The sequence below is a fragment of the Alligator sinensis genome, unplaced genomic scaffold (genome assembly GCF_000455745.1).
Source record: "Alligator sinensis unplaced genomic scaffold, ASM45574v1 scaffold49_1, whole genome shotgun sequence".
Taxonomy (NCBI): Eukaryota; Metazoa; Chordata; order Crocodylia; family Alligatoridae; genus Alligator; species Alligator sinensis.
In genome coordinates, this window is record NW_005841970.1 from 1,502,615 (window position 1) to 1,519,282 (window position 16,668).

The window sequence follows — 16,668 nt, forward strand, 5'->3', positions numbered from 1 at the left end:
AGGAATGCAGGACTTCAATTACCTCAGCAGCAACTGCTTTGAAATCACTGTGGAACTGAGCTGTGAGAAATTCCCACCAGAGGAAACTCTGAAGAGATACTGGGAGGACAACAAGAACTCGCTTGTCAATTACATTGAGCAGGTAGGAGAAAGGAAGTTTATAAAACTCTAAGGCTAGGGACAGAAATTACACATAAACCAGTATAAGTGATTTGAAACTGGTCTAAACTTGTAACGGAATAGAGGTTCAGCCCACATAGACCTGTTCCAAAATGACAGAACCTGATTTAATATAGATCTTGATGGATGTAATATCTGATTTAATCAGTTTAGGTTAGAACAGTCTATTGAACTTCTGTGCCAGATCTCCTCCTGACTCATTACCGCACAGTCCCACCTACACACCTACCCCACTAACCTTGCCTTGCAGGGCAGGCAGGCTAGCCTTGGCCTGTGCTCCCGCTCATCTGCCCCTGGGCTGTCACAGAGCCAAAGCAGCAAAATCTCTATTCCCCAGCCCTGTGTCGTGCCTGCATCTGTCAGCCAAGCCGTGCAGTGGGGTAGGGGAGTGAAGGTCCCTCACTCTGCCAGAATTGCTGGGTGGGGGGAGGGGGCACGCTGCAGGGGCTTTCTCTGCTCCCTCTGACTGCCCTGGTGTGACTGCACTCTCTAGCCTCACCCCCTGCTAGCTGTTAGGGGCATTGGTGATGCGCAGGGGGTGCATGCGGGTGCACGTGCACTCCCTGAGATTGGCAGTGCACCCCCTAAGAAAAGCACCATCAATACTGCCTGGCAGTGCCTGTGGGTGGTCATCAATTGCCACCCCCTCCCCCCTGGCTGCCGACAATGCTGGTGGCATATGTGGGTGGTTGCTGACCACTGGTTGGCACTTGCCACCCTCTCCCCCACTGCTGATACCGCTGTGGCCACCTGCAGGAGCTCCCCACTCGGCCCACCCCTACCACTGACACTGCTGTGGCTGCCTGTGGGAGCTTGCCGCTGTCATGCCCTCGTCGCCAACACCACCACCACTGCCTGCGTGCGGTCACTGTGCCCCCCACCCTCTGGGGACATGCATCGTTCATGGTTAGGGGGCAGAGGGGAAGCGGATATGAGGGGGAAAGTGGAGGTCTTCTCTCCTGCCCTAGCCCCCCTGACCCACCCAGAACCACTGAGGAGGGGCACACCTCAGGGGCTTTCTCCACTCCCCCACTGACTACCCTCCCTTTTTGTTTGTCTGTACTTAGCCCTAATGTTTTCTTTTGACAGCTAGGGATAAACAGTGGTAACTGTCTACTGTATTAATCCGATCATATACCATAATTGTGATTAATTTATAATCACCATTTAACCCATAATTTGCTTATGGGTTAAACCCCAGCTGATGCTTTCATACAGATGAAGCAAAGTTGGTCACAAGAGGGAAGACAGTAACTATTGTATCCTAGTTCTGTGGCTAGACGTGCATAAGGGTGCTATGGCTGCCAAAGCTGCTGACATTAACTCTAGACACATCTATTATGATTACAACTTTATTTTAAATTCATAGACTCTGATTACAGGTGAGCCTGAACCACAATCCTGAATCCAGATACCTTAGAGCAGTGGTGCCCAACCTATCTGGCCTTGTGGGTTGGGTGAGTGGTGTTGGGCTCGGTTACAGACTGAATGCCTTGCACGGGGTCAGACTGTGTACAAGATCCAGTGAGGGCTCAGTTTGGCCACAGAATGATCCTGCATGCTTGATTTGGCCCCGGAGCAATCCTGTGCACTAGCCTAACCCTGCATGCCAGATCTGGTCATGCAGTGACCAGAGGTCCTAACAGTCTTGACTTCAGAGTCTTTTGAAATCTTTTTGTGAACACAGAACAGCAGCAGAGTTTCCCAGTGCCTGAAGAAGAATGTTTGTGCCTGAAATCTTGCAAAGAACTTTTTTCCAACTATTTAGTGGATCTAATAAAAGATACCACATCTACCAAAGAACCTTGCCTGTTTGTGAATATTGTATTTAAAGCTTGTTAATATTTATGACTAAAATTTAGAGATGTATGCCTGGAGTTATGACAGCAGAGATATAACTAGCCAAAATAACTGGTTTGCATAATAGAGACATTTATTGTAGAATAATTTACATAAGGAAAAATGCTGACATTTGCCAGATAAAATATTTGCAGTGAATAAAATTAATCTGAGTCTGTATGTAAGTTTTGTGTGTAATGAAGCAGCAAGGTATTTGTATTTTAGGGTTTTCCCCCATTGCTACAGGATCCCACTGTTGACTGTCTGGGAACTCTGCACATTACTCTGCATGAGACTTAATTTTTCAAAACTCATTGGAATGTAGTCTGTCATGGAGCCTTCCTGGTTGTATATATGTATGAGGTCTTGAATTGCCATCTTTCCTTGCTGCTGTGGAGTTTCAAGCTTGATCACTGAAGCTCAGTTGTTCTCATACTTTACCCTTCTGCTGGCCTTTTCTGCAGTGACTCCAGATTGTCAGAAGCCAGGGTAGAGATATGCCTTACAGATTAACTGAATCAGAGATGCATATGCTGATGTACATCATGACTGAGTTATTGCTCACAAAAACTGATGCTTATCTGATTCAATTAGTCTATAAGGTGCATTTCTACCCTGGCTTTTGCCTGACTTAAGATTTGCATTGCTAGCTACCTCTGTCTAGATTCTCAGTGACGGCAAAGGAGTGCAAGTTCTATTCAGTAGCTTAACAAGAGGTGGGCAACTGGGACATCAGCCCTGGGCACCCACTTAGAGCATGTGCAAAAATGGCGGCGGCTACTGCTGCTGTTAGTGCTGCCACTGCCACTGCCGTAGCCAGCCCAGCCTGCCTCCTGTTGCCACTACTGCTATCCATGGCACAGACCCTGGTAGTTGTACCTCTGCTAGAGAAGATGTAGATCTGGCTTTTCTGTTCTTCTTACCTGCTCTGCGACAAACTATATAAATTAGACATAAGTTATAAGTACCGATAGTGGCCAAAAAAGTGGATGTTGGATGTTAAGCCACTTGCTTTTCTACACCCATCAGAACTGGAAGTAGGTATGTGTTCCCTTTACCACAGGAGGACTTCTCTTCACTGGCCAGTTATATTTCTTTTGATGTGCATCATCTTATGTATATCTGATTCAGTTAGTGTATAGGATGTATATCTACCTTGTCTTCTGACAATCTGGAGTTATTGCAGAAAAGTCCAGCAACACGGTAAAGACATAGTTCAGTCCAAAAATGTCTATGCTGCACCAGACAACCTGGGTCACAATTTTTGAATGAGGTTACTCCATCACCAAGGTCAATGTGAGCTTTACCATTACATAAATGGAAGCAGGATTGATTATTGTTAAGGATTTACTCCTATATGGGGCTGAGCGACTAATGGAAAAGAGTCAATGAAAGTGGGAGTTGAAGCTGCCTACATTTTACATAAAATTCTTCCTTCTTTGCAAGACCAGACTTAAGGGGTAGATCCAGTAAGAGACTTAGACATCTAAAGTAAGACTTTGAATGATTTAGGAGCATAGTCCAGGATTACAATTTTAAAACCTCCCAGTTAGTGCCCATCTGAACCTGGATGCTCCTCTTAGTTTCACTGACCACTTTCCAGGCACCTAGGAGTAGGCCCTTGTGCATGTCCAGAACTGTTCCAGACTTGACAGGGCTGATCAACTCAGAACCTAGGTCATGGCTAAGCCTGACTAGGGTCCAGAAGCTAGGTGTTCTGTTGCCTAAGTCCAGTGAGAAGCTTAGTCTCACAGGTGTTGTCAGAGTATGCCTAGCATACTTACATGATTGGACTCCCTAACAAATACAGTGGTGGTTGCCCTTACTTTAAAAGTTGGCAGGAAGAGGAGAAACAACTGGTAATAGTACTACATTTCTCCTTATAGAAGAACAAAATGGCTAGAGTGCTCATTCACCAAGCAAGAAACCTGGATTAAGTTGTTACCTTGGCCTGAAGTGTGTAGATCCCGTATTTCCCACAAGCATGCCTTTGGATGATTACTCTTAATTGGGGCATTCTCCGTACCTCCTGTTGAAGCTGTGCTACTGTACAGCAAATAATTCAAGATTCACTGCATTAGATGGACAGTTTTGTTGTCTCGTGATTAGGATACAATTGGTCTAGGGTAAGAGATCTTGAGTTATGGTCTCTACTCCTTACTGACTTAACCACTGTTGGGTGAATGCTCTCACTACTTGGCCCTTATATAAAAGGTCTCACTACCTCATCTTCCTCTTCTGTTTTAAAGAAAAAAGTAAGTTCCCCTCAGTCCTTGGAATGGTGTCTAGGCACCTATACACACACACACACACACACACACACACACACACACCCACACAGACATATATATCTATAAGAGAGGGTAAAAAGTTATGGATCTCAAGGCTAAGTACAGATAGTCAAAAAGTCTGAGGCTGAATTGATTCAATCTTCACAAGTTAGGGCATAGACACAGAAGAGCAGCTCTCTGCTATAACTCAAAACACTTTGCAGGAAGTGTTCTTAGTTGCAATGATTTCCTGGCTTAAACAGAAGTTCACTGTTGGGTCCAGAGGGATGTGGGGGAGGGGGTTGGAGAACCTAGCTGCTGGCTGCAGCCTGCAGTTGGTTTCCCCTCCTCCCTCCCAACCTGGGCACTGTTTTCAGAATGGGAGGGGGGAAAGGGAGTGGAGGGAGCTCATTCTAGGTGTTCCCCAGCCATAACTGGAGGGTGGAATGTGTGGGGTGAAGTGCTCACTGAAAAAATCCCAGACCAAGCTCCCTCCACTCCCTTTCCCCCTTCCCATTCTGAAAGCAGCTCTGAGGCTGGGAGGCAGGCAGACACCAGTTACTGAAGATGCTATGTTTTGAAATGTCTTCATTTGAACTCATGCAATGAAGGTTCAGATTTTCATGGGATCAGGCCCTTTTCAGCCATACACTTCTGTTTGGTCATGGCTGTAGAACGCTTTCAGGATCTAGATCAGGCAAAAACTGTCACTTCTGTCTGTGCCCTTAGTCTAAGCTGCATAGATTGAACTAATAAGCAAGTAAACAGACATTCACTTTTGATTCTGGAAATGCAGCTACATACTTGCAGTGGCCCAGGCCAGAAGCTGGGGGGCACTAGAGCATGTCTCCCTGTTCAGCTGGAGCAGCCAGCTTGAGCCAAGTCTATCCTGCCCACTCTGCAACGGAGGGGCGGTTTGCAGGAGAGGTGCAAAGCATCCTGGGATGCTGGGAGACTGTGAGTTAACTTGTATCTGGAGGGGATCTGGGACAGAGGTTTAATAAATTGATTTTACCTAAATCAGTTAAGTCTGATATCACATCCATCCAGATTTATGTTAAACCAGTTTTGGCCACTCAGAAACCACCAGTGTTAGTGGTTTATGTGCACTGAACTTCAGATTCGAACCGATTTCCAATCACCTATACTGGTTTATGTGTATTTTCTGTCTGTAGCCCAGGTGAACCAACATGTTCCTGTAGCCATTTGTAAGATGCCAGGAGAGGCTAATTCACCCAAGTCCTCAGCCTTTTCCTAGTGGTCAGATAGCTCAATGGGTGACTGGTGCTGCCTTAGTCGGGGGGGGGGCAGGGGCATGTCCCCCCATGGCCAATCTCACTAACGGTGGAGGGGTCCCCCCACGGCCAATCGCAAGACAGCCGATTGCTGTGGCCAGTAGCTACAGCCGCTTTGGGAGTGCTACGGCACTCCACTCCCTGGCCAGTGCTTGCAGGGGGGGCACCAGTGCTCCTGCCTGCCCCCGCCATCTGTCACCTAAGCGGCAAGCGCGGCCAGTCAGGAGGTGCATCGGCACTCTTAAGGGTGCATGTGCACTCCCGTGCACCCCCTATGCATTGCCACTGGCTAACTCTACGTAGCTGTGCACTGGCTGTATTAATATTAGCCAGTTCCCTGCTCAGTATTCAGGCTCCATTCTCAGGCATGTAGCTCCCCTTTTTTTTACTGTAAATGGAGGTATCAAAGCAGACTTCTGGATTCCTCTCCAGGGGCCCAAAAGTTAGATGCTGCAGTACCTCACTTTTAGGCACCGGTGTCCTTTATTTGGCCCTAAATTTGTGTAGTTGAGAAAAATAAACAACATGTGCAAAAGCTCTCATTTGGGCTGCCTCCCAACTGCTTTCATCATGTTCATTAATACATAATAATAAAAGGATTCAAGTGAGTGCATATTTCCCTTCATGGTTTGCTGCATACTTATGTTAACGCTGCATAGCACAAATGAATTAGTCACATCAACAGCTGAAGTCTCTTGGCTCAGTCACTGGGTAATATTCCATTGATATTTAGAAATTATCCTTGCTAGTTATTTTCAGCATGTAGCGTTGGGATTGGGATCATGCAGTATTTGATATGTTGCTGACCTGAACAGCTGTCTTTTTTCTTTAGAAAACATCTAATTTCCCATGTATTGTTGGCTTTTCTAGATACATCGGGGAGTGAAGGGATTTGTTAGAGATCTTCAGGGTAATCCAATTGCAAATGCTACAATTTCTGTGGAGGGAATAAATCATGACATTACATCAGGTAAGCGACACACTTGAGATGATTAAGAAATAAACAACAACAAAGGGTACTAGAAAATATCATTATACCTCTCCACCTTGCAATCTGGTGTCAGATCATCTTGGGTCTTATTACATATTGTTAACTAAGCATGCTACCTCAAGCTGCTAGATGGAAGACGACATGAGGTTTGGAAGGAAATTTCCCTCTGGCATGGTATTCCATATTTGCCATCAGCCATCCTTTCCTTTTGAAGCAGCTGATTCTGGCCACTGTTGGAGGCAAGGCTACACTAGACAGATCACTGGTCCAATCCAGTCTTACACTCCTCATCAAGGCACTGTTATGAAGCTGTGTTGGGTAACTCAGTAGATGGCACTCTTCCTTCTGAGTCCCTCGGCACATCTACAGTGTTACTGAGCAGTCATTTAGTACTTGCTGTAGTCCTGGCAGTGCATGGGTCATTTCTGACCCTACTGTGCAGGGTTGGCTTGTTGCTACTGTGCAGTAGCATGGGCATCACAGTTCATGCCTGCCAACACTATGTCACCATATAGTACTGAAGCACATAGCATCTTGTATAGAAACACCCTCTGTGTAGCTAACGTATGCAGAGTTCTGTTATGAAGCAGTGTCCTTCCACTGGCACTATCTTGAGGATGAAATCTAAAATGGAGTTTTTAGTCCCTTGTGATCATTAAAGAACCCAGTGGGCTTTTGGCTGGAGGAGGAGTATTAACATTGCATACTCTTGGGCACATTCTAATTTAGGTAATGATATTCTGCCTAGATAAGTCTCCCTGATGTTTTGGTATTCTTTCCCTCATTTGTTTATAAAGATTGTCTAGCACTGGTATCTTTCTACCATTGCTGTATCTCACCCTTGAGGTAAATTTCTAGTTGATGCCATGTAAAGTGTTCCCTATATATTAACAGTTTTTAATTTAAAATGACATTCTTATGCAAAGTGCAAATTAAATTAATAATAATTAATGTCCCACACAGCCATGGTTATCTTATATGGAGCCCATTTCCCTGGCAATGTGTTATTTTTCCATCATTGTTTAAGATTTGCCAATATGTTCAGCTGGTTTTCCTTCCTTGCTATGCTCATGCTATAACAAAGTGGGTAGGATTACTACCAACCAGAAAAGTGGGCAGTATCTCAAGCAGTAGCTTCCTCCTTTATATAAGAATGGAAAAAGGTATGAAAGATAGAGGACAGGAAGACAGGTGCCAAGGATCAAGAGGAGGAGAGAAGTGCTGAGGGAGAGAGGATTGTCCTATATTTTAAGATCAATATCTATCATCTTCTGAGCTACAATGGTGACAGATCCAGGTATGATATTATCTGGCATACTTCTATGGGGATAAGGACATCTAAGCCATTCACATATATCCTTATTGCTGTGCATGTGCAAGACTGTAACAGTAATACAACGCTAAAAAATTGAAAAAACAAGCAGTTAAAATCAGGACATTAAAAAATATAGGGTGAATATTCAGCATCAGTTCTGCTCCTTTCTGTATGCCTTAAAATTCAGTCCCGTTGTAGTGCCAGGTACTATAATTGACTATCATTATAATTTTGCACAGAATATCTTTGTCATATTTCAAATAAGAAAAATATGGGAGCAATTAGTTTGATGCCTCTTGAAGCCAGTAATCCTTTAAGTGAGGATTTCTGAACTGGACTTTGACCAACTCCAACTACACTGACATTTTCTAAGAATATTTTTCTGAGCAATTAAATAATACTTCCCTCTGTGCACAACAGTTTTTTAAAAGTTCCTATATAGTTGCAAAAGGGATGAACAAGGAATGAGGGAAATAGTGGTGTAAGCAATGTTAGTAGCCTTAAGTGGCATCAATGAGTAACCTTCATTGTGGCAGAGTATTGTCATAAGTTTTGCTTGTCAGATAGGTATGAAGAATTCTCTAAGAAATGCAATGTAATAACATTAAATGCTGAGGAAATATGACATTATTGTATTCACTGGGCCTTATTTTTTATTCACTTATATAAAGGAGCTGTAATGAAGAGGAGGATGCGTGTCATTGGGATCATGGTTTTTTTTAATGGTTCACTGTGAAGGAGAAAAGGTTCCATTACAGTAACCTAGCCCCTGTCTCTGTTTATTGGTCAGTGTGTTGAAACAATACTTCTCTCTCCTCTCTAGAATATACTAATCTATATGAATGGGGATTTATTTCCATAACTCAGGCTGATGCTGATGGGAATTACCTGTGCAAACCTTATATACCAAACAGATTTTCTAAACCTAAAGATGATAATAATGACATGGAAAGGAGTCCCCATTCTGTATTTGAATACAAGTTATTAATAGAATCATAGAAATTAAGGACTAGAAGGGACTTCAAAAAATCATTGAGTCCAACCCCCCTGCTCTAATAATGAAAGGCTGGTTTATATTTATCACAATAAATGGAAAATATTTCTCTCTTGTGAATAAATTTGAAACCATATTTAAAGTCTGAGCCAATATTTACTGAGGTCATTAAAACTTTTCTTTTAGCTTCAAATGACATTGGTTCAACCCTTGATGAATTCCTTTAGTTAAATAAAAAAAATCCACAAGCTGTTGCATAATTAGGTATTGAAATCTACTTTGTTATTTCTGGGATTATATTTTTCAAATATATTATGTAGCCAATGTGTTGCTGACTCCTTTAATTATCACCTCTATAATATCTTCAGAGGAGAAAATCCAGTATATTTGCACTTGAACCCCAAATTTGAGAAAGTTCGGGGAAATCGAAATCCATACTGGACATCAAACTGAAGGCTGATTTAAAGGAGCTGCACTATGGATAACAGTATACTTTTTAAACTTGAACGGTCTTAAACATTGTCTTTTTTCCACTGTACTTTCAACCCTCTAACACAAGAGAGGGTTGCATTTTTACATAAAAGAGCTTCTTCAAACTCTTTGAAGAAAGGTTCAGTACAACTTAAGAGTACAAACTTACTGGAGATAGGCAAGCCAATATTATACTCTCTATTTATCTAATGTTTCTCTGGAATATTTTCAGATCCACAGAAATACACTTCAAACAAACAAATGAAAGGATCAATAGGTATACAAAATTGATATATACATGGTAACTTTTTTTAGCTTGTGAGAATTAATTTTATGTGTTTTTTTCTTTTTCTTTCTCTTTAGCCAAAGATGGGGATTACTGGAGATTGCTTGTGCCTGGAAACTACAAACTCACAGCCTCAGCACCAGGCTATCTAGCAATAACTAAAAAAGTGGCTGTTCCCTTTAGCCCTGCCATTGGGGTAAGCATTCATTTATTGGTTGGTTTGTCTTATTTATAACATATACTCCTTTATTCTTTCTTCAGACTCTATGGACATCTACCAAAGAGTAGCAAAGCTGCTCTGACACACTGTAATTACTGAAAAGGCTAGGACTCTTTAATTTGGAAAGGAGAAAGCTGAGGGGAGATATGATGGAAGTCTATGAAATCATAAAGGGTATGGAACAACTGAATGGTGAACTATTGTTCACCAAATCTAGGAACTAAGGGGCACCCACTAAAATTAGGTTATGGGCTTAAAACTAACAGGAGAAAGAATTTTTTTATGCATTGTGTAGTTAACTTGTGGAATTCATTACCACAGGAGTGGGGGGAGGCAGATAGCATAGCCAGGTTTCAAAAAGGACTGGATAAATACATGGACGATAGCCCTGTCAATGGCTACTGAACAGAGTGGTTGGAACTGTTTCCTCTGCCATCTTTAACCCAATAAATGGTGGATGCCAGGGAGGGTATTGAACAGAGGTTAGATCATGCTAGATGCTCTTCCTTGGTGTGCATTTACATGTGTGCTTTACTGCAGAGTTGACTAATTAGCTCCTTAGTAAAGCATCACAGTCTACACGTGTGCTGGTATTAGGGCACAGACAACTAATTAACTCAACCATAGGATAGTACTATCTCTGAAAGTACTGTCCTTTGACAAAGTAATAAACTGCGCTGAAATGCACATCTAGAGAATGACTGGGTGGGGGCCAGACTCCTGGCTGCCGCCTAGCCACATAGCTCTGCATGTTCAGCACTCTTGTGCCCCAGCCAGCCCTGTTGCTGCCACTCGAAGCCAGGAGCTGACTCCCTGAGGGTACTGTCAGCCCAGGCCAGCTCTGCCCTGGCTCAAAGTGCTGCTGTCCTGGGTGCACATGTAGATGCTATGTTCAGGAGCAGTTTACTCCAGCTCAAAGTGCTCTGGAGTTTATCATGTCACATTAAGTGCATGCGTAGATGCAGCCCCTGTATAATATCATCCACTTTTGTCACTGTCACCAGAATACTGGCTAGATGGACCAGTGGTTTGGCCCAGTATGACACTTCTTATGTTCTTATTGGCCACATCTACATGTGACATTACATTGCTGTAGCAATGCACTACAGTGATGTAACGTCTGCGGGTGTCTACACATGACCAGCAGCTACTTTGCTGTAGTGACATGCTCCCTGGTATAGCATGCCACTACAGCGAAGTAGCTGCTAAAAATAATTGTGCCCTGTGCAAAAGGAAGTACTAAATCATGATGCAGTAACAACATTGCCATAGGGACATAGGAAGACATGTCCATAGTCTTCTAATCTAAATTAGACATTAAATATTCAGTTAGAGTGTAGATTTACCTATAACTTTATGAAGAAGGCCAGGACTAGAACTCTAGTAGCGCTCCATATAGGACGTAGATGGTATTTCAGTGCATCAGAGCATCAGTCTTCTTTTGACCTTCTGCACCCTTAAAAGGAAGAATAATACAAATTCATCCCTGGCATAAATCCATTTAGACTTATTCCCCACTTCAGAATTATTTCTGGATGATTAAAACAGCAGTGAGTTTACTGCTGATACATTTACTAGGTTGTCCTATAAAACATAATATCTAAAATCAGTTGTCTTATGTCAGAAAACTCAGTGAACCACACTGGTGGTAAAATGTAGCACACATTTTGCTTTGCCATGCAGTGAACCATAGTCAAAATGTTGATCTAGTGGTTTTATTCTATGCATAGGTGAGTAGTTGAGACAGTCACAATGGTAATACATTTCCTTACCTACTGCTGAATTTCCAGCTACCTAGGGCCAGATTTTGAAATATATTTGGATTAGTACTCAAACACCTATCTATCTTATTCCCAATGACACTTTTGAAAATTCCATTAGATACTTAACTGCAATGTTGGGTGTCATAATTCTGTTTAAAAATATGACTCCTAATTCTTGAGGGTCTTTGCAAAGCTCAGACAAATATGAGAATACATCCTCTATTATTTCTTTTTCTTTTTGCTCTTAATGGATGCAGTTCCCCTGCTGAGAATATCCTCTCAGATCCAAGTAATTACTTAATAATGCCTTTCAGGAAGTTTGAGAGTCCCTTTCCTGGTGTGCATTCACAGATGTATATATTTTTAAAAAAAATCACTCATTCATTGTTTCTCTCACCTAGGTTGATTTTGAATTGGAATCATTGTCTGAGAGAAAAGAAGAAGAAAAGGAAGAGTTGATGGAGTGGTGGAAGATGATGTCAGAAACCTTAAATTTTTAAGTGAAGCTTTGAAATTACACCTTTTAATCTATGACATGTTGACTTAGTATACTGTACTGTGGACAGTCCCTATACTTTAGATTTTGTGCAATTCACAGTATTTAGAGGTTTTTTCAGCAATCTTTGGATTAGTAACCTGATTTTAAAAAAGCTACTAGTTAGACAAATAAGTTATTAAATTTCTTTCATATTATTATAGAACATTCATTTTCCTACATATATGATGCAGAAAAACAGAGGGAGCACCTCAGCAGCCTAAATGGAAATAAAATTTTCTGTTTGTCATTTACAAATTCAGAGTGTGTAGGTTAACTCTTGATTATAAAAAAATGTATATTTTAAGTTCCAAATATCACAAAAAATATTTGGTAGTACTTATAAGGAAATGACCATTCTGTATTGAATTAGCTAATGAATGTAATTGAAAAGGGATATAATAACAGTTTAGTGTTGTAAGTAATGTTTGACAAGAAGTAAAATAGAATATAAAATGTTGTATGTGTCTGCTGTTGGAGCTATTTAAGTGTATAAAAAAATACGTATATGGTTTTATGTTAGTAAGTGGAAAAAACTTGTTTAAGAGGATCTAAGATTAATCGCTGGGAGTGATACAAGTTTATTCCTTCATCTGTTAATGATCCTTCAGCACAGAATTTGGGATGTTTTGGACACTTATTAACCAAATTAAAAATTATGAATGGACAAAGAAGAACTGTTGAAACATGTGCATTTTGTTAACATGCTTCTTGTGTTTGCAGTGTGTTTCAGTGAGAAAAATGTTCAGTGTTTCAAGTGATGTGTGTGATGACTAGGTGCCTACTTATGGAAGAATGTCTAAAGATTTCATTGTGAAGAGGATAAGCAGCAACAATCTCAAACACTCATTGAAAGATAGTTGAACTTTCAGCTGGAAATGGGTTGGAAATATACTGAGAATGTAAACACACTCTAATTATACACTCTCTCCAGGAAGGAATTAATTGTCTTTTAAACTCTTGTTTCTTCTACTGTTGTTTTAACCTGAAACTTGGAGTAACAGAGGTAAGTAATTGACATATACTAAAATTTTCCAAGCTAAAATATATAATATGCATATACATATGCATATATATAGTTTCTTTTTTGAAAATTTAGTTGTTCAGTTTTTTAAACTAAAGCGTTTTGTTTGATTATTTAGACCTGGAAAAGTGAAATGCCAGAAATGACAATATCCATATAGACTACCTTAACCGTAGATGATATAATTTTGACATAGATGCACAGAAATCAAGGGAGCTATGCTAGTTTAGTTTATACCAGTTGAGGACCTGTCTGAAAATGTAGACTTTTTTGCTGTGTCAATTGGTTCATGAACAGGTGTTTGAGATCTTTTTCTATAAGCAACAGTATGTAAGAACTAAAATATTTTATATCTTTTCTCAAAGATTTCTCTAGTGTTATTGGCCTACATCAGGGTATCAAATGGATGAATGGCATGAGGCTGGTCCACAGGTCCTGGACCACCTAGAGCAGGCACCGTGTTCAGTATGCATCCAAGAGTAATCCAGCCAGGGTGGCCACTGCAGCCAGGCCATGGACTGGCCCCATGCCATGGGCACATGCTGTGCCCTGTGTTAGTTTGATTGGAGTCAAGGGCAGCACTGGTGGCCAGATGATGAAGCTCTGCAGGCCAGATCCAGCCCTCAGGCCTATATTCAGTCAACAGAAGGTCGTTGGAACTCAGCAACTCCAGATCAGGCCATCATTGCCTAATTTTGTACATAATTAAGTCAATTCAAAAACATCTGCTTTGGAAGATTGAAATTAACAAATCCTATCCTTGGACTTTTGCAGTTCTGAAAACAAATGTGGCCTCTGACCTTCTAAAATGCCCAAGGGACTGAAGTGAGAAGTAATAAAAATGAATAGTCCTGAATAAAAATTTACTCCATAACATGCAGATCAATGTTGCAGTTGATATTGTATTCCAAATGCTAAGGGAACACTTCTGGATATAAGTTGCAATGATTTGTTAAATGCTGGTATGTTTAGTACCTATTTCATAGTTAGGGGTCTACTCAACTTGAGACAGCAGCCGGCCGATTTTGCAGGGCTGTCCACTATTTTCGAGGGCTTATTGTGGCTGGCCCCCCCATACCTCTGATTGGTGGAGGGGCCCCAGTGGCCCTGCCCCCTGCTGCTGATTGGTGGAGAGGGCTGTCCATCATATCACTGTGCTCCTCACCGCTGATTGGCTGAGATGGCCTCTGTCATGAGAACCTGCCCCTTGCCACCGATTGGTGGAGAGGAGGTAGGGCTGCATGGCAAGCAGCCCTCTCAGCCAATCAGTGGCTAGGGGCAGAAGCAGCAGCCATCTTGCCTGCTTGCCTTCATGCTGGCAGCCCCTTTCATGTCAGTCTGTGTGGCTGGGAGGATTGCTGGCTGTCAGTAGGGAGCCATCATTTTATTTTTAGTAAGGTTCCTTCACTCCCCCCAGAGATTTTGTGGAGATCTCTTAACTTCCATGAAATCTATGCAATCTGGATTTGGGTAGGTCTCTAATCATAGTTAGGATCATATTTAGGATGCAAATGTAAAGAATCACATCTATCATCGGCATTTTGGTGATAAAATATAACTCCTCTTCCCCCCACAAATGTGTGCAAGTATATAAGGTATGCATAAATGCACAGCTATACCTACTATATAGTAATTTAAAATTTAGGAGATGTTAAATTCAAGCCCAACTTTTATGTATACTTATATTTATGGAAATCCTGATCCTGTGTTCAAATGAGCTGGGCAAAGTCAAAACAAATAGTTTGCAAAATAAGTTAAGCAAAAGACTGCTCATACTTGGCAAATAGGTGCAGAATTGTTTTCAGACTTAAGCTATTGTAATAAGGCAAGTGTACAGAAAACAAAACCCCATAAACTTTAGGCCAGAATATAATACAATTATAGGGCGCAATGCCTGTCATGCATCCAGTCTTCCTGTGTGGTGGATTCTGTGGCATAGTTATTGCAGACATTATATCAAACTGAACCTCATAATGGATTTCTGATCCTTGCTTGTATTTCTTGAATGTCATAATCAGGTCTATTGTTTCATGCATTTGTAATGAAATGTAATTTCCCATAAGCAATTGTCTTGTTTTCCTTTAGATGTCTGCTTGCTATTGTAGTATTAAAGCAGGTTTATGTCATTAAATATTACAACACCAGAACCACTGCCACAGTTCTTACTGTAAGTAAAATTGCTTAAGAACAGCATAACCAGAACTCTCAATAACTAGTTCATTATGTAGCTTTTCTGGTTAAAGAGTTGTGCTGTAGGTCTGTGTATGTTGCAATGGAAGATTAAAATGTTGTGTGATGCAGAGTTCTTTTGTTAAAAAGGCACATGTTGTACTATTGTACAATAAATATACAGGTCTATTTAACAAGTAAGATGTGTGAATATTTTACAGTGCAAAGTGTTATTTTTTGGCAATATAAGTGAAATATGCTATATACATCTATAGTGAGGAGCCAATGAATCAATTATTTTAACACGCACAAACCAGTGGGGGATTACAGCATGTGTCCCACAGGAAGCAATCTCCCAAATTCATAGCTCTGGACATTGTGCCAGAACAGAATCCTTTATGCATTGCACAGTGTCTTACATTTTTTCCCACACAACCTCTTTAGCCCCATGGGTAGGAGCGAGATGCTCTGGACCTATACAGTGTTGTCCTGCGAGGGTGTATATGTATGAGTCTCTTCCCTAATACTTCCACTCTTGTTCCTTCCATACATGTTCCCAGGATTGGTTGTCTGTTTATGCAGCTGGGTGGTACTACCACACCCGTCGTAACTGCAGGCTCAGGGGTCAGGGCTTTCCCTTTAGTACTAGTGATGAAGTAAATACAATAAATTCAATAGAAACATCATCTTTGTGTAATATTTTCCCCCTTACATAGACACTGTCCTAGCAGCTGTTTATGAACTGGAGCACAGCACTGACCATTCCAGACCTTTTCGGAGCTGACAAGTAAGATGAATGGAAAATTAAACAAAACCCACAATATTTCTCTCAAGAACTGTGACTCATGTGGGACAAGCTGCCAGGTCTCTCCCCGCTCCCCACAAAATCTTTTAGTGGGTCTAATAGGTGTTGAATTCTCATATTTAATATAAATGCCCATGACCAGAAAGATATTGTTGAAGTAGAAAGGACACAGAAAAGAGGGATATAAGAGTTTAAGGGTCTGCAGAAATGACATTTAAGGCCAGATTAAAAGGTCTAGAAACTCTGAGCCTGATTGTCTTTGGCACCTGAGCTTGCACCACCAAGAATAGCTTTCTGGTTATTGCCTAGTGCAGTGAGATTTAGAGAGGCAGCTCTCTGGCCCCACCAACCCAGACACCTTAGAAGATCCCACCCTGACAAATACTATGGTTAACTTAATATTTATTATTAAATACTATTGATTAAAATAGTTCATAATTTGGTCGCAAATTCAGTATTAATATCAACTGCAGTAAACAAAGAAGACACAAAACTATTTCCCCCCTCTTTC

General features: G+C 41.3%; 1 protein-coding gene and 1 long non-coding RNA gene across 6 annotated transcripts in view; one reads left to right on the forward strand and one right to left on the reverse strand.

The window, feature by feature from the left end:
* The window catches only part of CPE (carboxypeptidase E), a 48,334-nt gene extending 34,082 nt beyond the window's left edge, over positions 1 to 14,252 (forward strand). Inside the window, exons 6-11 of one of the 2 annotated variants that reach the window (XM_025200555.1) lie at positions 3 to 142; positions 6,455 to 6,554; positions 9,719 to 9,837; positions 12,026 to 12,102; positions 12,883 to 13,165; positions 13,549 to 14,252. In XM_025200555.1, the coding sequence (XP_025056340.1) occupies positions 3 to 142; positions 6,455 to 6,554; positions 9,719 to 9,837; positions 12,026 to 12,102; positions 12,883 to 12,895 (449 nt within the window). In that variant the 3' untranslated portion in view covers positions 12,896 to 13,165; positions 13,549 to 14,252. Of the gene's footprint in view, positions 1 to 2; positions 143 to 6,454; positions 6,555 to 9,718; positions 9,838 to 12,025; positions 12,459 to 12,882; positions 13,166 to 13,548 lie in introns of those variants that run through there. The other variant, XM_025200554.1, reaches the window with a different exon arrangement.
* The window catches only part of LOC112549812, a 19,488-nt gene continuing 9,264 nt past the window's right edge, over positions 6,445 to 16,668 (reverse strand). For all 4 annotated transcript variants that reach the window (XR_003093344.1, XR_003093342.1, XR_003093345.1 and 1 more), the window contains exons 2-3: positions 11,208 to 11,317; positions 6,445 to 6,521 (exon numbers count right to left, since the gene is read on the reverse strand). This is a non-coding gene — a long non-coding RNA (uncharacterized LOC112549812). The remainder of the gene's footprint in view (positions 6,522 to 11,207; positions 11,318 to 16,668) is intronic.